Source organism: Nematolebias whitei, chromosome 2 (genome assembly GCF_014905685.2).
Source record: "Nematolebias whitei isolate Nwh7 chromosome 2, NemWhi1, whole genome shotgun sequence".
Classification (NCBI taxonomy): domain Eukaryota; kingdom Metazoa; phylum Chordata; class Actinopteri; order Cyprinodontiformes; family Rivulidae; genus Nematolebias; species Nematolebias whitei.
In genome coordinates this window covers 21,438,648-21,460,747 of record NC_056499.1, presented here as the reverse complement: position 1 = coordinate 21,460,747, position 22,100 = coordinate 21,438,648, and the positions used below count along the sequence as shown (strand labels likewise).

The 22,100-nt window shown below is 39.8% G+C and overlaps 1 protein-coding gene across 1 annotated transcript in view; it reads left to right on the top strand.

Moving 5' to 3' along the window:
* Positions 1-4,530: 4,530 nt before the first annotated feature.
* The window catches only part of LOC119423371 (ras-specific guanine nucleotide-releasing factor 1), a 34,037-nt gene continuing 16,467 nt past the window's right edge, over positions 4,531-22,100 (top strand). Inside the window, exons 1-11 of the mRNA XM_037690758.1 lie at positions 4,531-4,987; positions 10,194-10,300; positions 13,069-13,216; positions 14,579-14,671; positions 14,756-15,009; positions 16,529-16,608; positions 16,919-17,112; positions 17,436-17,545; positions 17,744-17,862; positions 19,478-19,638; positions 21,883-21,946. Coding sequence (XP_037546686.1) covers positions 4,712-4,987; positions 10,194-10,300; positions 13,069-13,216; positions 14,579-14,671; positions 14,756-15,009; positions 16,529-16,608; positions 16,919-17,112; positions 17,436-17,545; positions 17,744-17,862; positions 19,478-19,638; positions 21,883-21,946 — 1,606 coding nt within the window. The 5' untranslated portion in view covers positions 4,531-4,711. The remainder of the gene's footprint in view (positions 4,988-10,193; positions 10,301-13,068; positions 13,217-14,578; positions 14,672-14,755; positions 15,010-16,528; positions 16,609-16,918; positions 17,113-17,435; positions 17,546-17,743; positions 17,863-19,477; positions 19,639-21,882; positions 21,947-22,100) is intronic.

The following is a 22,100-nucleotide window of genomic DNA, read 5'->3' as shown; positions in this document are numbered from 1 at the left end:
AAATAAAATCACTTTAAATTTATTCTCTGTCTTGAAGTTTGTTCACTCCTCAGTCCTTGTTTCTGGACATTCAGTTAAACATAACAATGGTCTTTAAATCCTGAGGCTAAAGTACAAGCCCATGTTGCATCTAGAAGGTCATCTTGCATTAAAATAATTGCCAAATCATCATGCTCAATAATCCAGGTAGAAAAATCCAACAAAGTTAAATCAGGTCCTCTGGACAGTTAGTTTTTGTTGAAATATTTTGTCTTTAATCCAAAGGACTTCATCAGTCCGAGGAGCCACAGCAAATTCAGTGTTGTATAAAACACCATCACATAGTGGGTCAACCAGTTTGATGGTGCTAAAATGGACTTCATAAGATGAGTTTGTTGGGGCTCCTCAGACTGATGAAGTCCTTTGGATGAAAGATGAAACGTTTTAACCAAAAGAAACCGTCCAGAGGACCTGACCTATACGTTCTGTTGTATTGGACGTCTGATCATTATCCAGCGGGCACTAAGTGCTGTGTGACAGCACAGTACAACACAAAAAGCAACAATCACAACATAACATGATTTAAAAAAAAAAAGACTTCAAAATATATTTTTGTTATACAATGCTTAAAATTGAAATCTGCATCATCAGATTTTTTTACCTAGATTATTGAGCATTGATGTTTTGAACCTCTTTAGCTATGACTGCCTCAGAGGAGTCGACGGGGGAGAGGGCGGACCCCAGAAACCATCTTATCACCAGCAAACTGGTTAGTCCACTCTGGGAGTGTGCTGCTTGTGGGACTGAATTTGTTTGTGGCTCCTCAGACTGATGAAGTCCTTTGGATGGAGGATGAAACATCTCAATAACAACAAAAAAATAATAATAAAGAAAAAAATAAATAAACGTCCAGATGACCTGACTGAACTTTGTTAGATTTTTTACCTGGATTATTGAGCATGAACTTTGATGCATCATCAGTTTCTCAGCATATTTTGCCCTATTTGTTTTAAACTGTTGGTGAAGCAAATGCAAATTGTGTTTCGTTCTTTGAGCTCAGCCTGAGAGGGCTGCAGCCAGGTGGTGACCCTGCATGCAGCACCTGGCACGCTGCAAAAACATCGAGCTGCAGCCAAACTCCCAAAACCAGAGCTCAAACTGCCACCGAGGGGTCACAGAGATAAATGTGTTTTGTTCGTTATGTGCAGTCAGATACTGATTAAAAACCGAATGCCTGACTGAGTTTTGTATACTTGACTTTTTCTTAATACACTCGTACTGTAATAGTCGCGGACAGCCGAGTCTTAACACAACACTGCTCGTCGTCCCCCACAGAATGACAGCAGTCCTAACAGGCTGCAGCATCAGATTGCTTCTGTTGCCCAACAGGTGCAGATCTGAGTTTAGTCAATTAATCATCAGCAAAATGTGCTTGAATCTTGGGGCCAGCCTTTTTGTTTCCATTTTAAAGAACATCACAAGCAAACAATCAAATAAATAAGTAAATAAACTTTCAACAATGAAATAACTAATTTGCTTTAATAACCATCCATCTGTTAATGGTTTATTTTGGCATTTATTGACCGTTCCAAGTGCTCAACCTTACTGACCCCATTCATCCAGGGATTTTTATTCACATTGATCGGCACTTTGGCGACATTTATCTGGGGTCAACATCTTGATCAAGGATGCCTCAGTGCAAGAACTGTATAAAACAGCTAAACCTCTCATCAACAGACACTTAAACTATCAGAAATAAGCCGGGTAAAAAAACATCTAAAACCAAACATCTGAGTGAAGAACACAGCAAATGCTTTTATCAAGGTTCAAGATTCTTTATTGTCATTCACATCACATGTGGTACATGAGGTGGAACAAAATTGTGTACGCAAAGTCCCTGAAAATAGCAAAAATATAAAGTATAAAAAGAATCAGTGTACGAGGATCTAAGGTAAACACTAATAATGTAAAATAATACTGTGTATTAAACATCGTGTTTTGTGGTTATCTAGAAAAATAATGCAGTCTTAATATTCCCTTAAATTATCAGCACTTTCAATCAACCCCAATTTTATTGTCTATGTTGATGGAAAACTCAATCAGCCCATAAAGGATGCCTCAACAACCTGATGCACAATCTGTCCAACATCCTCGCCCTCTGATTGGCCACAGCTTCATGGGTTTGAGTGACCTTTTCGCAAATGTCACAGTGGCTGTGTCGCAACAATCTTCTGCATCACTTTCCATTTTTAAACCATCTATAAAAAGAAAACATAAAAATAATCCGTACTATCAGCGCCGGTCGTGGAAGAGAATCACCACCTCATTACCACTCTTGTCTGAGGGGCTAATTGTGGGACGGATGGGAGGATCTCAGCATCATGAGCCTGGAGCATCCTGGACTTGGACTTTTAATGCCGCTGCGGTGCAGTCCGTGCTGCAGCTGTTACACTTTTCACTCTACTGCCACCTTCATTGCACCTGATTTAAAAAAAAGTAAAAGAAAAATATGTAAAAGTGGATGATCTTCTCTTTTCTTTTAAATTAAAAGAGCCATCAAATCTCATTAATTCCTCCCTGGATCATTTGAATGATCCCGCACAGACACAGCACTGTGATCCCAAACACCCTGTGATGAAACAAACTATTGTGTTTGTCCTCGACCCAATATGTTAATCCAGGATTAATTATGGGCCAGCCCTAATGAGCATCTCTCTCGCCCTCTCAGATATGTAAATATACCAGCAGTGGATAGCGTGGAGAGGCTGTGGTTAACTCTGTGTGTGTTTTATAAGAGGGAGGCTGGACAGGAGAGAAAAAGACAAGGACAAAGGTTCAGAGATCATTTCAAAATATATACGTTCATCTAGTTTATTTATACGACATAAACTTATAACAAATATCATTTCATGACACTGCACAGCAAATAAATGAACCGATGTAACCAGGCATCGAGCAGCTGAATCCATGTCAGCTCCATCTTCTTCTGTCTTTGTTCTCAGGCCGTGAAGGCAACAGGTCCAGAACAGAAACCCAGACATCCTTCTCTTGGTGGGGTAGAGCAGCTGACTTGGGACCAGAAAGTCCTGATTTGACTCCCAGCCATGTCCACATGTTGTGGTGTCTCTGAGCAAGACACCCAATCCCTAATTGCTCCCTGGGTGCCCACAAAGCTGCCCACTGCTCCACCTGGGTGTATCTCACATGTGATGGATTAAATGCAGAGAACCAAGTTTGTCATTGTCTGGAAACATACAATGATGACAATCTCAAACTTCCCTTCCCAAGTAACAATTTTTCAGCTCTTCGTGGGGGACACTGAGGCATTCCCAGACCAGAGAATATATAAAGTCCCTCCAGTAAGACTTCAGGACCTCTTGCCAGTAGAACATGCTCAGAAAACCTCCACAGGGAGGCGTCCAGGAGGCATCACGCCCAAACCACTTTGACTAACAAAGTCCATGCTCAATAATCCAGGCATACAATCCAACTATTTTCAGTCAGGTCATCTGGACAGTTTCTTTTCTTTTTTTTTTTTGTGCTGAAACATTTCACCTTCCATCCAGAAGGCTTCATCAGAAGGTGAAACGTTTTAGCACAAAAAAAAAAAAAACTGACTGAAAATTGTTGGATTGTATACCTGGATTATTGAGCACGGACTTTGTTGGTTTTGAACCAGTTTGACATGACTGTCCATGAAGAAGAGGGCGGGCACAGGAAGAGGGTGTGTGCAAAGAGACCATCTTAGCACCAACATAACTGGTTTGTTCCACTTTAGAGTAAGCTGTTGGGGGAAGAATCAGTTTTGTGTTGTGTGTTTCCTTGACTGATGAAGCCTTCTGGATGGAAGGTGAAACGTTTCAGCACCAAAAATACATAAATAAATAAAAGAAACTGTCCTGATGACCTGACTGAAAATGGTTGGACTTTAACTGACTCTTTTCAGAGAGGCAGCGGCTCTAATCTGAGCTCCCCCCCGGATGAGAGCGCTCTTCACCCCATCTCAAAGGCTGAGCCCCACCACCCATAAAGAAGCTCATTTCAGCTGCTTGTTTGGATCTTATTCTTTTGGTCATGATCCAAATCTCAGGACCACAGGGGAGCGTTCCACCTGTTTCCTGTCAAGAACCATGGCCTCAGACTTAGAGGAACAGCTGCTTCACTGTGAAGGCTCCGGTACAAGATCAGGGTCAACAGAACCACATCATCTACATAAAGCAGAGATGAGAGCCTGAGGTCCCCCCTCCTCTCCACAGCTGCACCTCCTCTCCACAGCTGCACCTCGAGGTGATGTCCATGAACACCACCAACAGGTTCAGAACGAGGGAGTCCAACCCGCTCCTAGAATGAGCTCCAGTTTGTACCAAGAATGTGGACACAGCTCCTGCTTTGGTTAGACAGGGACCGGATAGCCCTTTAAAGCAACCAGATCACGTGACTGCGCATCCTCCTCGTGCGAGGGGCAGGATGCCGTTGCGCGCTCCGTGCACGCAGACAGTTGGGTCCTCATCATGCTCGTGAAGCCTCCTCTCTGACACTGTGCGCGCAGTTCGCCCGCAGCAGAGCTCGGAGCAGACGAACTCAGTCCCGCGCGCGAGCGTCAAACGCCGCGGCGGCCGCCTTGTGCGCGTGGAGATGGGCGCTCGAGAGTGGGCTGCTGTAGCTGAGTGAGACAGCGCTGCGGAGTTAAGGAGCGGGAGGTGAGAGGATGTAAGACCCCCCCAGCTCCAACATGCAGAAGGGGATGAGGCTGAACGATGGACACGTCACGTATCTCGCGCATCTGGCGAAGAAGGACGGCACGAGGCGAGGCTTCCTGTGCAAGAAGAGCTCGGACAACACGAAATGGCACGCCAAGTGGTTCTCGTTGTTGCAGAACATGCTGTTTTATTTCGAGAGCGACTCCAGCTCGCGCCCCTCGGGACTCTACCTGTTGGAGGGATGCGTGTGCGAGCGCGCGCCGTCCCCCAAACCGCTTCTCTCTGCTAAAGAATGTTTAGAGAAGCAGGTAAGACCCGAAACAAGTTGTCAACCACGAGGGACGTCCTCTGAAAGTTGCTGCCATCGCTGCAGCTGCAGCACACACGCTGTTTTATTTATGTTTTTATTTGTTCTGTGTATGTAAACAGTCTTGGGTTTACTTCTCTTGACGTTCAGGGTTACGTCATGACGTCATCTTAAGTTATCGTCTCCATCCTGCTCTAAAACGTTGTTAGGCTGCTGACATTTAGCTGAAGGAACACTTTTTGTAAGTGGCTAGGGTAGCTAGGTGGGCACAGCTGCGGTCTCATATTCCAGAGGTTGCGGGTTCGAGCCCAGGCCTGAAAAAACAAACAAAATAAAACTATTGCTTAGGGGAAAGCACGCGTAAGAAAACTTTGCAAACCTTTTTGAGCTTCTTTATCTTCTCAATATGTGTGGCATCATTTAGAGTTTGTCTTTAAGAGGCAAACAGGCCATGGAGAATCAGGACAAAACTTCAACTAGGTCCCAGCTGTTTCAGGTTGTCATCTTGTGTCCCCCTCCCTCCATTTTGCTTGTGGCTTACGTATTGATTTAATTGCTCGCCTTGATATTAATAGCATCCTACCTTAGCAACTGTGTCTCCCCTGGTTTATCTCTCATTTGACAGCTCCCCTCATTGACATGAGCTGTTAACCACATCCATGACCAGCAGCCAAACCACAGCACAGTCCTTCTGCTGTTTATCACTGCACCCCCAGTCTGGTTTAGCTACATTTTTACAACATATAACATGCGCAACAATAGCCAAACATGTTTACTGAACGATGACTTTGAGGAAAACCAGTGCAGGAACTAGTAACTCAGGGATTTAGGAGCCAAAGACTGCAGTCACCTTCTGATGTCTGCACAGAGACATCACAATAAAAGCAATGGGACATTTAATTATTATTAAATGGCAATAAGGGTGTGTTTTCCCCACTTGTTGAAATGGGATGATCGCTGACGATCAGCCCACAGTGCAAACAGAACAAGTTTTATGCAAGACTAAGGAACTCATAAGGCTGCAACTATCTTTAGAGCCAAATTTATCATCGCAATATGGAAGTTGCAAAGAATTGCTGTGAATCACACCGTCCTAATAACATCAATCAAATACATTGTTTTATATATGCCTAGCAGATTTAGATAAGAGTATTTAAAACTTGATGAACTCAAACAGAAAAAATGGAAACTACAAACTACATAGCCAGCAGGATTGCATGTTTTCCTTCTATCTTAGTAGAGCGTACATGTTTCTGATGCAGAAAATTGTGGAGCATTTCATCAAGGCCCAATCTATACACACCTGATATGTATTCCTCGTGTGTCTTTTTTAAATAGGACATTATTGACTTTAGCTCAGCCCTTACATCTTAAACAGTGTTCAGTTGTGTTCTTGAGTTTAGGACTTATTTTATAATGTTTGTATATTACTATATAAACTCCTGAAAGGATAAGGTGAAGACCCGGTTAACCCTGGTCCAGTTAACTTTACTCCATGTTGGTGTCTGTACCTGGATCAGTCAGGGACTGAGTTTAAAGCTGTAAATATATTTTTTGTATTGTACTCTTCTGTAAAGCGCTGGTAGTTTGCTTCGTATTGCTTTTAGATGAACTTCGTCTGGTGGTCATGCATGAAATACGAGTGACATCCTGGACATGAACTCTTCATGCAGTCCGCTCCACTAAATTGATTTCAGCAGTCAATTAAATGAATTTGAAAGCCTTCGATTAGCAGAACACAGCTCTCTGTTCAGCACGTGTCTCTCTTTTTTTTTTTAAAATAACATAGCAGGAATAATGTTTGGAATATTTTTTTCACCAATTTTATGAGCACATGCATGCAAATTTATTATAATGAAGACGTTTTCCTTATGAGAGCTGCGTTTTCTGTGGAGCCCAACAAGTCGGGCCTGTTTGTCCACATCTGCACGTCTTTTTCGACTCGTCTCATCTTGTTTGTAAGTCTTAAATGTCCTGCATACGCCACTACCAGACTGCAACGCTGAGCGGCTGCACGGAAGAGGTGAAACGAGGACAGAAAGACTAATTAATGCTCGGCGTGTTTGCGTGTGCATGCGTACAGATTTCCCCCCCATTTTCATTTCTCCTCTGGAGATGAACAGAGAATGACACTGGAGTCAGACCGCAGAGGTCGTTGGAGGCATGGCCACTGCACCCTCCTGACATTAAACCTGTTACGTGTTTGGATTAATGCAGGTTTCAGATTTTTTTTGTTGAGCCGAGTGCGTTTGTGTGAGAGTGCGTGCAGGAGGAACGATCGTATCTGTGTGTGCAGGACAGGAGAGGTACAATGCAGCAGATAGATGCCAAGCCAACTGCCACTTTGCAGAGCTACAGAGCTTTTTATAGCCCTCACTCCTCAAAAAGGCAAAAAGACCCCCCCCCCATCCCCCCGTCAGTCTCCCTCTCCATTCTCATTGTGTTCTTTGGAATGCTCCACTTCTTAAATGTTCTTATTCCCCATTTAGAAGGCGAGCTACGTTTTGAACCCACAGTTACCATGGCAACCCCTATTTGCATCGGAAAAGTGCATTTAAAGGAAGGAGGGGGGGCAAAATGTACAACATGTTTTGGCATTGTGCTCCTTAAGTGCTAAAAATATGAGTGTACAAGGAAACGAATGTGGGTCATTTCAGAGTTTTTTAAATTTATTTATTTTATATATTTTCTACTGCCATGAAAGGAGGGCGATCATGTACCTACTGTGTCTGTGTGTGTGCACACGTTTGAGTGTCTGTTAGCAAACTGTCTCATAACCCACTGGACAGGTTTTAATGACACTCTCCGAACTTAACCATTGGATCACTGGATTCTGCTTTTATTATTCTGTTCATGAATCAGTCCTAAATGAAGTGTGTAATATCACTTTCTACTATCGCTACTGACTTATTGTAAAAGCTAACTTAGAGGGTAAGTCCTGGCAATAAAAACCACAATGTAAAATATTATTTTAACAACTTTTGTTGTCAAAGATAGCCAAAGGAATTTCAAGACAATGCGATTTTTCTAAACGTTAGATTTTAGTGTGTAAATGTGTCTTTCTTCAGACATTATTTCATCCTTGAGACTTTATGATATTTTTATCTATTTTCCTAAATTGTTTTAAACCTCCTTCATGTCCCAACATCTTATTTACGACCAGCTGTACATGTAGAAGAAAAAAGTATTTAAAGCCTTGAAACTTGCACATTATTGTTATTATTATTTGTGATAAATGTTGGCTCTGCTCATGAGGAAATTTGGAACATTATTTTATTTCATAAGAGATAACTTTAATGTGAGGACTTTTTCTTATAAGCTGTTTAAAGAACACGTTTTTAAAAGACTGAATATCTAATTCAATTCAATTCAGTTTATTTATATAGCGCCAAGTCACAACAAAAGTCATCTCTGGGCACTGAACAGAAACATTCATATTTAAAAACAATAATTTATGACTATTTATCTGAGGAGCAGACTGCTTTGAATTTAACTCCATCACAGACTCTCATCTTGAGCAAGCATGAAGGCGACAGTGGAAAGGAAAAACTCACTCACGAGGAAGAAACTTTTATCAGAACCAGGCTCAGGTCAAGCGTCCATCTGCTTCGACCGGCTGGGTTTGGTAGGAACAGATACACAATGGCAGGTCCAGAATCACATGTTAAGATAGAAATAACATCAGATGAAAACTATTCAATTTTAACAATTCATTTAAGGAAATTAGGTCAGTTTGCCCTCCAGTAGTCTAAGCTTAAGGCAGCATAACAAGCCAACCCTAACTAGAGGATTTATCAAAAAGGAAAGTCTTAAGCCCAGTCTTAAAACTGGACAATGTGTCAGCCTCATGGACAGAAACTGGAAGTTGGTTCCACAAGAGAGGAGCCTGATAACTGAAAGATCTTCCTCCCATTCTGCTTTTGAAAACTCTAGGGACCACGAGTAAACCTGCAGTCTGAGAGCGAAGTGCCCTGTTAGGAAAATATGGAACAATAAGATCTTGAATTTAAGATGGAGCTAGGTTGTTGAGAGCTTTGTAGGTTAGAAGTAGGATTTTGAATTCTATTCTGGATTTGACAGGGAGCCAGTGGAGAGAAACTAAAACTGGACAAATATGATCTCTCCTACTAACCCCAGTTAAGACTCTGGCAGCAACATTTTGGATCAACTGAAGACGTTTTAAAGAAGTATTTGGACATCCAGATAATAAACCATTGCAATAGTCCAGTCTAGACATGACAAATGCATGAACAAGTTTTTCTGCATCATTTTTAGATAAGATGTTTCTAATTTTAGTGATATTACGCAGGTGGAAGAAGGCAGTTTTAGTAAGGTTTTTAATGTGGGGGATAAAAGGCATGTCCTGATCAAAAATAACACCAAGTTTTTTAACATTAGAGCTGGAGGCCAGATTAATGTCATCCAAGGAGGACGAAAGACTGAAAAATTTATTCCTAAAATGCTCAGGTCCACAAACCAAAACCTCAGTCTTGTCTGTGTTCAACAGGAGAAAATTAAGGGTCATCCAGGTTTTTATGTCTTTAAAACATGCTTGTAGTCTAAGTAGCTGATTGGATTCATTGGGTTTCATGGACAAATATAACTGTGTATCATCAGCATAACAATGAAAATGTATCCCATGCTGTTTAATAACGTTACCTAATGGAAGCATATACAAGGTAAAGAGTATTGGTCCAAGCACTGAACCTTGAGGAACTCCATGGCTAACTTTGGTGTATGATGAAGATTCATATTTACATTTACAAACTGGAATCTATCAGATAGATACTATTTAAACCCATTTAGAGCCGTTCCTGTAATCCCGATATATCATATTCAAGTCTCTGGAGTAGAATATTGAGATCAACTGTATCAAATGCATCACTGAGGTCTAACAGGACCAGCATAGACACCTGTCAATTATCAGAGGCCATGAGAATATCATTAGTAACTTTCACCAGTGCAGATTCAGTGCAGTGGTGAGCTCTATTTGCTAAAGTTTCCTAAGGTGAATCTTTAAGAAGTGGGAAACATAGTGAAAAAGGGCGAGTGTTAGTGGAAAATGCTAAAACAAGAAAAGACAACATGACATTAACGTGGAGGCTTTCCACAGTTCAGAACAACGAATTTAAGTATGTTTTAGACATTCCATTTTCCTTTATTTATAGAAAAAATGCAGAAACTTTTCTCTAATGTGTGTCCTCTAGTATTACTTCACTGTTACGTTCAACCACGAGAACCAGAAAACGTTGGAGCTGCGCACTGAAGACGTGAAAGACTGCGACGAGTGGGTGGCTGCCATCACACAGGCCAGGTAACTCAGACGTGACCTTTGACCTTCACAAACTTGTATGTGTGTGCAGGATCAGTGACTTTCATGAGTCAGTGAAGGACTCCTCATTCTCATTGATAAACGTGTTTAATTCACAGTTCTGAAGCTCAAAAAGAACTTTGTGGAACCCACTGGACTGAAAAAGTAGTCTAACCATAGATATGCAAATAAATGTAACATCAAGACTGAAGGTTCTGCTTGAGACAGACTGTTAGACAAATTGTCAAAATTTGATTTTTGAATAAGTACAATGTATGGCACCCTAGAATGGATGAGAGTTTTAGTGGCTTTGAACCAGAGGCTCTTCTTTAGGGAGCACCACAAAGCATTTCAAAAGTGATTTCTAGAAGAATTCTGAATTTTTACTTTTTTTTTCAGCCAGCTAAAGTGCTTTTATAACCCTGACTGACCATAAAAAATAATTTCGATTCTTTCTGATTTGTGAAGAAAAGAAGCGTTTCTAAAACACGTAGGACTGAGCTCATCCACATGTGATCACAGAAGCAGCAGTTCTGAGCTTCAAATGTTCTCACCCATTAAATGCACGTTATCAGTTATTATCATCCCCATAGGTTTCCTTCAGACTGTACCTCCTCTACCTCCTAGTGGGCTCAGTAGGTTGTTATCACAGATTTATAAGGTTAGGGTAGTTTGTCTACTGATTAATGTCATGTAGTTAATGTTTTGCAGTTAAAACTAGCTTTAGTTTTATTCTGTCAAGTTGTGCCTCTGAGGTTGGGTTTACCAATTTCAAATAGCTGGTAAAGACAAATTATGTGTTTTTTTTTATTGTGAGACGCACACAACCTTAAATGTGAAACAAGATGCATTTTAATTTTTCACCACAAATCTTATATTTTGTCAGATTGTTAACATTTCAATTCTGCCACCCATAGAGTCACACAGTTATCTTCCACTTTCTGAGGAAAACACCTCACATGAAGCTGAACATGGATTTACAAATAAACATGTCAGCCATTTTTTCCTGATTTATGATCACTGCACCTGTCTCCTGTCAGAAGCACATTGGACATGTCATAATTTAGAGTCACATATCAATTTACTTGAACTGTTTATGTAACAGGCGCATTACTGGAGTGACGTAAATATTGATAAAGTGATAGGAAAAGAAACAGTCCTGTAAGAGTCGGGCATGAAAGAGAATAATGAAAGCAAAGTCTTAAAATGTCATCTGTGTGCATTAGTTTGGGAAAAGGTCAGTTGATTGAACTGGTTTCAAATTAAATTGATTAGTGGTCAGCAGATGGAGCTAGGCCTGCCACGATAAACAATAAATCAATTAATCGCATGATGAATGAAAATTATCGATCTCATTTTCATTTATCGGCTTTATCGTTTCTTTGCGTCTCTCTCTTTCTGAAGACACTGGATGACAAAAGGCTGAAATCCGGTGCTCTTCACTGACCCCTCCCTTTCTCTTTAAAATCCATTTTAGCTGTCCAAAATTGCATTTTTGGATCGTTAAAAGCAGATAAGCTGTGAAGCTGAACTACGAACTAAGCTAACAGGCCTACCTCGGGAAAAAAACTTTTATCTTGTCAAAGCTCCAAAATTCATGGTTGAAACCTGTGTCTTCATGTAAAAAGTTTTTCTCTGCAAAAAGAAGCTGAGAGCGTGTTTGCTGATTTTTTAATTAAAAGTTTTGTGTGAAAAATGCTATGCTAAAGAGCTCAAACCACACCGAGTGTCCGCCATTTTGAGAACCGAAGAGAGACATGTCACGTCAAGGGGCCTCCCTCCCATTTTTCTTAGAGACACGCTGCTCTCTCTCTCTCTCACTATCCATCCTTTAGTTCAAACAATTTTATACTGCCAACCGGGGGTCAAAAAAGGTACTACACTCAAAACAAATTAACCAACATTTCTTCTTAAATTTGACAATAATTTCTAATTATTGTCAAATTTCAAACGATATAATCATTTATGGGCAGCACGGTGGCGCAACTGGTAGAGCTGCTGCCTCTCAGCGAGCAGGTCCCTGGTTCAAACCCCGGTCCAGGGGCCTCTCTGGGTGGAGTTTGCATGTTCTCTCCGTGCATGCGTGGGTTTTCTCCGGGTACTCCGGTTTCCTCCCACAGTCCAAAAACATGCATGTTTGGCTGATTGGTAACTCTAAATTGTCCCTAGGTGTGAGTGAGAGAGTGAATGGTTGTTTGTCTCATTTGTCTCTATGTGGCCCTGTGATGGACTTGCGACCCGTCCAGGGTGTACCCCGCCCCTCGCACAGTGATTGCTGGACATGGGCACCGGCGACCCCCGTGACCCAAAATGGAATAAACGGGTAAAGATAATGGATGGATGGATGGATAATCATTTATCGCAATAATTTCTGAGACAATTAATCGCCTAGCAACATTTGTAATCGTGACAGGCCTAGATGCAGCAGCACTTACTGTAGCTGACCTGGAGAGTTAAAATGACAAACACTCATGTCTGAGTAGAAAGTTGGTATTCTTCACATCTGCAGCCGGCTTTTTTGTCACTTTGTTACTTCTGGAGTAAAATCATTTCAAGCCTCACAAAACAAACAGCCAAAGTTTAGCTTGTGCAGAAGCAGCTTTCACGCAGGCTGTGTAAAATACGCAGTATTTGCAGAATTAGTTGCTCCGCTTTGTGCGTATGGAAAGACTCGAACGCGAGCTGTTCTCAGGTCTGCGTTAACTTTGAAGAGTTTACAAGAAGCCCCGCGAAACGCACGTTAACGAGGTCCTCGCCGTGTGTCTGTTCAGCTACAGGAACCTGGCTACAGAGCATGAGACCCTCATGCAGAAGTACCTTCATCTACTCCAAATAGTGGAGACGGAGAAAACGGTTGCCAAGCAACTTCGACAACAGATAGAGGACGGGGAAATCGAGATAGAGCGGCTAAAATTGGAGGTAACATGTAATTTCATTGTAGTTTCGTCCATTTGTGTGCACATGTTTTTTTTTTTATAGTAAATGGTGAAAAAGGAGAACAAAGCAATAGAAATGAGACGGAGAGACCAAAAGCACAAAATGCTCAAGAGAAGAAAAAAGGTCTCGACCCAACATAAAAAAAGCAACAACACAAATTGTGAGTTGTGTTTTGCAGCTTGCAGAACCCCCAGGAGACTCTAACACTGCTGAATGTTTTGTACGCTCATTATTCAGTCGAAATCAGATCAAATGTGTCTCTCTTTAATGTGCTAATGGATGCTTCAATTGAATCCAGCATTTTCAATATGCATGAATCAGCTTTTGTTGTCCATGATACAACAGAGTGCACTACAAAATAATGAGCTGCTTTCTCCCTTTTCATCGCTAAAGTGTTCACTAGTAATGCACTTTGTTTATTATCCATTCTTTATGGCAAGATTTTGTGTTTTCAGTCCAAGTGATGGGTGAGAATGTAAAAAAAACGACAATAAAATCGAATTAAGTGACAATTTTTTAAATGGCTGCCTCAGTTTTTGTATCTGTCAGCTCTTTGAAGCAGCTAATGGACCAAAGCAGAGCTGATCAAAAGGCAGTCGTTTACATAACTGAATAAAACATTATTACAAAAATACTAACATGCAGCATTGTCGGAAAATATGACATCAGATTACAAATTGGACTTTGTGTAACATGTTCATAAAGATAGAACTGAAATCTTCACATATAGTTTTATATCTAAAATGAACTGAGAACAGTTTAAAGAGGATGCATGTTTAAAACTATTCCTTTTTGTTTTGTTGTGACTAGTTTAAAACGGAAAAAGAAAAACTCATCTCATATAAAACTTAAAAAAGAAAAAAAACATGACGGGAACATGAGTGGAAATTTGTGCAACGAGTCAAAGAAAACAACAAAAGACATCCAGGATGTCAGATACGGGTCAGGATTTGTAAAGCTTACCTAAAAGAAGCAGAAAAAATTGGGTCACCTGTCAAGACTGGACCAACGTCTTAATAATGTTTCCCTGTGGGGATTTTTCATTATCTGTGGATTAAAATGACCTTAAAAGATTTATAAAATCAGGAAAACCTTTTGCATGCAGGTCATAAAAGTGCAAGCAACAGGCACGCACACATTTGTAAGATAAGTTAATGTAGCTGAAATACTGTTATAGCTGCATAAATTCATGGGAATTCATGAAAAATAAAAAAATATTTTAAAAAATCAGTTTTTTATCAGATTTGTGATCTCCCTACATGGGATAAGTGCCTGTAAAATGACAAATTGTGATGTAATTCTGATTTTTTTTCCCCTCTCGTTTCTTGTTGTTTTGAATTTCAGATTTCTGGAATCCTGAAGGATAACGAGAAGATCCAGTCAAACCCAGAGGTGCCGCCCAGCGACGACGACACGGAGATCAAGAAGATTAAGAAGGTGAAGTAAAAGTCAACTCCAGCGTTCACGTCATGTGTGCATGTGAAACACGTCATCTTTCTCTGCTAACCATGTTCGCCACAGGTCCAGAGTTTTTTGCGAGGCTGGATCTGCCGCCGGAAGTGGAAGACCATCATCCAGGACTACATCCGCTCGCCGCACGCTGAAAGCATGAGGAAGAGGAACCAGGTGGTGTTCAGCATGCTCGAGGCCGAGGCCGAGTACGTCCAGCAGCTCCACATCTTGGTCAACAACTTCCTGCGGCCTCTTCGCATGGCCGCCAGCTCCAAAAAACCCCCCATCACCCACGATGACGTCAGCAGCATCTTCCTGAACAGGTAGCTGGTGGTTGGACCGGTTGAGGCAGTGAAGTGACTTAAATGATAACAAGAAGAGCAGCTAGAGAAATTGCATTTCCTGTGAAAATGCAGTGTGAATGCTTGTTGCAGAAGAAATAGCTGAAAAGCAGCTGAAATTAGCTTAAAAACATGCTGAAATGGAAGAACAAGGCTAAATGAGTTGAAAAAAGCAGAAGGAGCACATATTTGCTTAATTATGCAGAAATGAGCAAATAAATTTTGGAAATTAGCTAAAAATAGCTGAAATTAGCACAAAAAACAGCTGAAAAGTAGCTGAAAAGGCAGAAAGAAGCCTAAGCTTCCAGAATAAAATGGAAAGAGTTGAAATGAGTAAAAATAAAAAGTGGAATTAGCTGAAAAAGCTAAAATTAACATAAAACAGCTAAATAGTAGCTGAAATAACATAAAAAGCTAAAACTAGCAAAAATAAGCTGAAAGGAGCACGACAAGCTGAAATTCGCTTAAAGTAGTTAATTAGGCTGAAAGTAGTTAATTAGGCTGAAAGTAGTTAATTAGGCTGAAAGTAGAAGAAATTACCATGAAATACTTGAATTTATCTGAAAACAGCTGAAATTAGCTAAAACAAAATTCTAAAAATGTAGCTGAAAATGTAGAACAAGCTTAATTAGCAGAAGCAAGCAGAAAGAACACATTTGCCCAATTAGGTTGAACGAAGAGAAATGGGCGCCAAAAAATTGGAACTTTTCAGAAATGAGCAAAAAACAACTGAAAAGTAAAAAGCAGAAAGAAGCTTAAAATACCAGAAGGAAGTGGAGAGAGCACAGTTTTGCCCAATTTTCAGGTCTCTCTTGTAAATGAGTCCTGGAGGCTCAATGGGATTTACCTGTCTAAATAAAGGTTGAATGAATGAAAAAAAAAATTGCCCAATTAGACTGAAAGAAGCAGAAATTAGTTAAAAAATGTGGAATTATCTGAAAAGGCTTAAATTAGCTTAAAAACAGCTAAACAGTAGTAGTAGTAGAAAAACTGAAAGTTGCAGAAATGGGCTGAAAGCTGAAATTAACAGGTTAGAAGAAACACAAAAATGTTGTAGTTAGCAGAAAGAATCTGAAAAGTACAAAGTATCCCAAAACAGCTGAAAAAAAACCAGCTGAAAGTAGCTGAAACAAAGTTTAAATTTGCACAACAAAGCTGAAAGAAGCTGAAGCAGAACAAACTGTGAAAGGAGCAGTAAAAGGTTGTAAACATATCAAAAGATTTGAAGGACGGAAAATGAGCACAATTCATTTTCTATGAGGGAAAAATGTCAGAAAAGGCTAAATATTTCAAAAAGCTAAAGTTGCACCAGTACCAAAAGTCATTGCAGGATTGTCCTGAACGTTTTGATGATTTGTTGGAATAGCACAAAAACTGTGGAACGACAAAGATGCTGAAAAATGTACGAAAGAAAAATGGATCACATGCTTCATGAGCATTCACACAATAAAAGCAGAATGCTAGTTGGTAATGAACATTTGGTGTATTTTTGTTTTATTAGTGAGACCATCATGTTCCTCCACCAGATCTTCTATCAGGGCCTGAAGGCCAGGATATCCAGCTGGCCGACACTGGTGCTGGGTAAGAGGCGCAAAGCTCTCAGTCGATCACAGTTTATTTCTTTTTCTTCATCAACCATAGGAAGTTGGTTTGTGACACGAACTTCATCATAAAATCTAAAAACCCAGCACTGCAGACTTATTAAGGCTGCATGAAGGACAACAAAAGAAGACGAATCTTTACTTTCTGAATGTGGATTTTTGTAGCGTTTTAAAACCGCAGAGAACCGGACTTTGCGTGACTTAATTGTTCTGACCTCGACGAGGCGTTTTTCTTTAAATTTTACAGCTAAACTTGAAGTAGTCATTGGCACTGCTGCTTCTCTTTTCAGCCGACCTCTTCGACATCTTGCTGCCCATGCTGAACATCTACCAAGAGTTCGTGAGGAACCACCAGTACAGCCTGCAGATCCTGGCCCACTGCAAACAGAACCGAGACTTTGATAAACTACTGAAGCAGTACGAGGCCAAGCCCGACTGCGAGGAGAGGACACTGGAGACGTTCCTCACTTACCCCATGTTTCAGGTTAGAGTCCAGGGCTACAGCGTCGAAGCAGCAACACAACAAATTTATAATAGAACCAAATGTACCGCTGCAGTGTTACTATTTATTTACAGTACATTTTACTGCCACATAGTGTCGGAGAAAACTGATGAGATTTTCATCGTAAGCAGATAAATCTCTCAGAGACGTGGAGTTGGGTTTATTTTAAATCTTTAAGTTTGCAAATTGCTGTGTTTTTTTAATGCTCCAAATTAAAGAATGAGAATTATTAGTGTTTAAACAACAAAAAGACCAACGCTTCGCACTACAAGCCACAGCTCTTTAAAGCTTCTTCTCCCTCCCAGATCCCTCGGTACATTCTGACGTTGCACGAGTTGCTGGCGCACACTCCTCACGAGCACGTGGAGAGGAACAGTTTGGACTATGCCAAGTCAAAACTGGAGGAACTGTCCAGGTAGGTTCACTGCCTTTATGAAGATCTGCAACTAAAACAAACTAGTGGGCTCAAAAGTTTAAAATCTTTTAAATGTTTTACTTATTTCTACTTTAAATACGAGCGCCAAACTAAAATTTCTGTTACATTCAGATTTTTTTCTTCATGTGAGATGATTATAAATGAGTTGCACAAAACAATACTTTTATTTTCCTCCAGGATCATGCATGATGAGGTGAGTGAGACGGAGAACATCAGGAAGAACCTGGCCATTGAGCGCATGATTGTGGAGGGCTGTGAGGTGCTTCTTGACACGAGTCAGACGTTTGTACGGCAAGGTATGAGATGTCAGATTCATCCTGATTATGTTGATAATCTTAAAGAAATACAAAAATAACTAGAGAAATTGCATTTCCTGCAAAAATACAGTGTGAATGTTTATTGCTAAAGAACTTGCTGAAAAGCAGCTGAAATTAGTTAAAAACATGAAATTTAGCTGAAATGGAAGAACAAGCCTAAGTTAGCAGAAAATAAAAAGAACACATATTTGCTGAATTAGGTTTTAATAAGCAGAAATTATCACAAAAATAAGGAAATTAGCTAAAAAAGCTGAAATTAGCAAAACATGACTGAAAAGTAGCTGAAAAGGCAGAAAGAAGCTTAAACTACCAGAAGGAAGTGGAAGGAGCTGAAATGAGCTATAGAAATGTGGAATTAGTTGAAAAAGCTACATTTAGCACAAAACAGATAAAAAGTAGCTGAAATATCAGAAAATAGCTGAAAGGACAATAGTTGAAATTTATAAAAATATATTAATTAGGAGGAATGCAGCAGAAATTACTACAAAAAAATTTAGTTTATCTGAAAACAGCTGAAATTAGCTGAAATATGCTAAAAAAATTAAAGTCAAGTGAAACAGTAGAACAATCTTAAATTAACAGAAGAAAGCAGAAAACACGTTTGCCCAATTAGGCTGAAAGAAGCAGAAATTAGCACAAAAAAAGTGGAATTCTTCTGAAAAAAGCTGAAATTAGCAAAAAACAAACAAACAAAAAAAGAAAAGCGAAACAAAACAAAAAGAAAACAGCTGAAAATAATTTTAAAAAGCAGAAAGAAGCCTAAATTACTGGTACTAGAAGGAAGTGGAGAAAGCACATTTTTGCTGAATTAGGCTGAAAAAAGATGAAATGAGTGGAAAAAAATGTGGAATTAGTTGAAAAAGCTAAGATTAGTATAAAACAGCTAAATAGTAGCTGAAATAGCAGAAAAAGCTGAAACTTTCATAAATAAGCTGAAAGGAGCATAATAAGCTGAAATTAGCAGAAAGAAGTTAGAATAAGTACAACAATCTTCTAGTTAGCAGTAAAAATCTGAAAGGAGCACAAAGCAGTTAAAAACAGATGAAATTAGCTGAAATTAGCTGAAAAAAGTTTACATTTGCACAAGGAAGCTGAAAGAATCTGAACCAGAACAAAATGTGAAAGGAGCAGTAAAAGGCTGTAAACAGATCTAAAGATTTGAAGTATGTAAAATTCATTGCACAATTCATTTTCTTTGAGAAAAAAAAAAAAGGCAGAAATGCTAAATATTTCAAAAAGCTAAAGAAGCACCAATACCAAAAGTCATAGCAGGATTGTCCTGAAAGAGCTGAACATTTTATGATTTGTTGAAATAGCACAAAAACTGTGGAACGCGAAAGATACCGAAAATGTACGGAAGAAAAATGGATCACAATAGTGTGAATGCTTCATAAACATTCACACTATTGAAAACTTCATTGCAGCCTAATCATGCTCGTCAGTTAAATAATTAGTAACATGTATGCATGGTTTTTATCTTGACTTTAACCACAAACAATACAAGTTGATAATGTTTTTTGTTACGGATGTATCTGAAACTTCCTACAAGTTGTGGTTTTTCCAACTGCATGATTTCTGCTGTTTGTTTGCTAAGGCTCTCTGATCCAGGTGCCGATGAGCGAGAAAGGGAAAATCACGAGAGGTCGACTGGGCTCTCTGTCTCTGAAGAAGGAGGGCGAGAGACAATGTTTCCTTTTCTCCAAACATCTCATCATTTGTACGCGAGGGTCGGGAGGAAAACTCCACCTCACTAAGGTACAGCTGACTTTACTAATAATGGATCAAAACAAACAGACAAGCAAAACCAGTAAATGCTTGTGAACTATTTAAATACCTCAACGATGAAGTGAAAACTCAAAGCAATCTATTGGCTCTTTAGATAAATAATGTTATTGACTTTATATGTACGTGAATGTTTCTGTACATTGCCCTGACACAACTTCTGTTGTGATTTGATTCTACTTAAACAAACTGAATTGAACTGACTTGAATTGAATGATGAAGTCAATAGATATGGTATTACCATAATTTCCGGACTATTGGGCACACCTGTATATAAGTCTCACCCACTAACTTTAAGAAGAAAAACAATTTGTTCTTATATAGGCTGCTGCAAAGACCATTCCCTTGTGATTGAATGCATCTGTAGGTCTATCGCAATAAACAATAAATCAATTAATCGTATGATGAATGAAAATTATCAACCTCACTTTCATTTACCGGCTTTATCGTTTCTTCGTGTCTCTCTCTTTCTACTGAAGACATGGCTCAACTCCGGAGCTCTTAAGTGACCCCTCCCTTGCTCTTTTCTCATTCAAATTAATTTTAACCATCCAAAATCATGTCTTTGGACGGATAAAGGCAGCTAAGCTGTGAAGCTAAGCTACGAGCTAAGCTAACAGGCCGACCTCGGGAAAAAAACTCCCTCTTGTCGAGCTCCAAAATTCATGGTTGAAACCCTTGCCTTTGTGTAAAAAGTTGTTTTCTCTGCTAAAAGAAACTGAGAACTTGTTTACTGATTTTTTTATTAAAAACTTTGTGTGAAAAATGCTATGCTAAAGAGCCCGAATCACCGAGCGTCCACCATGTCACGTCAAGGGCCCTCCCTCCGATTTTTCTTATAGAGACATTCTGTTCAACTATCCATCCTTTGGTTCAAACAGTCTTATACTTCCATCATGTGGTCAAAAACAGTACTACACTCCAACCAAATCAGCATTTCTTCTAAGATTTGACAATTACTTATTGCCCAGCAAAATTTGTTATTGTGACAGGCCTATGCACCTGTTTGTGGGCGGTTCATGATAATTATCTGAAATGTATTCTGAGTTGTGATTAGGACCGATGTGTAGCCCAGAAGGCGTATAGTTTTTTGACAGCACGTATGCGCATATGCATGCGTTCAGTAATGTTAGAAATAAATATGATAATTGGAGATAAATAAACTTAAAGATAATAAAGAAAACGAGTCTGGGACTCTGTCAACAGTGAATCAAAACCCTTTAACGGCTGCACCAGTGATTCACAGGGAATCACTCACAGCTGCATTTGTCTATAAGCTGCAGGTGTCCACGTGTAACATGAGATATTTGCACAGAAAGATTTTTAAAAGTTTTAATTCGATATGTACTGGTAACATACAAATACATACAGTAAATGTTTTTTGTTATTTTTTGCCTGTAACACAGCTGCTTAAATTATAATAAATACTGGTACAGTAGCCTACCAGGAAAAGCTATTGAACGCTATCTTCAGTCCTCATGTGCACTAAAACTACTAAAGTTGTCTTCAGTGTCAGAATTAAACAGCCTCGGAAAAACCATCACACACGTCCTCGGTCTCTTGTTCGTTGTCGCTCTCGACATCACTTTCATTTCGAGGCAGATTTGCACTTGAGCTTGTGCTGTCCTCTTCATCATGCAGCAGTCCAGCCGTTCTGAAACTCGATGGTGATAGAGGATTTTTTTTACACCGCTCCATGCTGTCAGGATCCTCTAGCAGACTTGAGCAAAAGTTGGTTGCTCTTGGTATGTGGCCAGTTTTGGTAAACGATTTCTCGCCACAAGTCATCCACTCCCACCAAGCTCAGAGTGCCATTTTTAATGCACCATTCACACTTATGTCAAGCAGCTGCAAATACTTTGTTGCGCCCCCAGGGACAATGTGTTTCACGTGATCACGAGAAATGTTTTGGGCAGCTATGAAAGTTTGACGAGGCTAAACATTTTTGTGGCATGAACTTCGCTAGCCCGTACAAACCCATACATTAGCTGCATCATTGTATAAGCCACAGTGTTCAAAGCGTGTGGAAAAAAGTTGCGGCTTGTAGTCTCGAAATTATGGTAATTTGTGGCAAATGTAGAATTTCAGCTTAAAAAAAAAAGTTTAAAGAGCTCAGATCATTTCTTCTCTGTAATCACAGCCTCAGGCTTGATAACAAGCATTAATTAGTAAAAGTAAATGAATCCTGTTAGCTGTGACCTCTCAATCTGATCACAGAATGGTGTGGTGTCACTCATTGACTGCACCCTGATGGAGGAGCCAGAGGGCACAGACGACGAGTGTAAGTTATCCTCTGCATCATATTTTATATTTTAGTTTCAAAATTTCACAGTAACTAGTCAACTGATTTACTAAACTCTCAGAAAGTAATCACAATAAACACAAAAATGGTCATAACTCAGTCAGTTTTTTACCAATATTCAGCTAAGATTTGG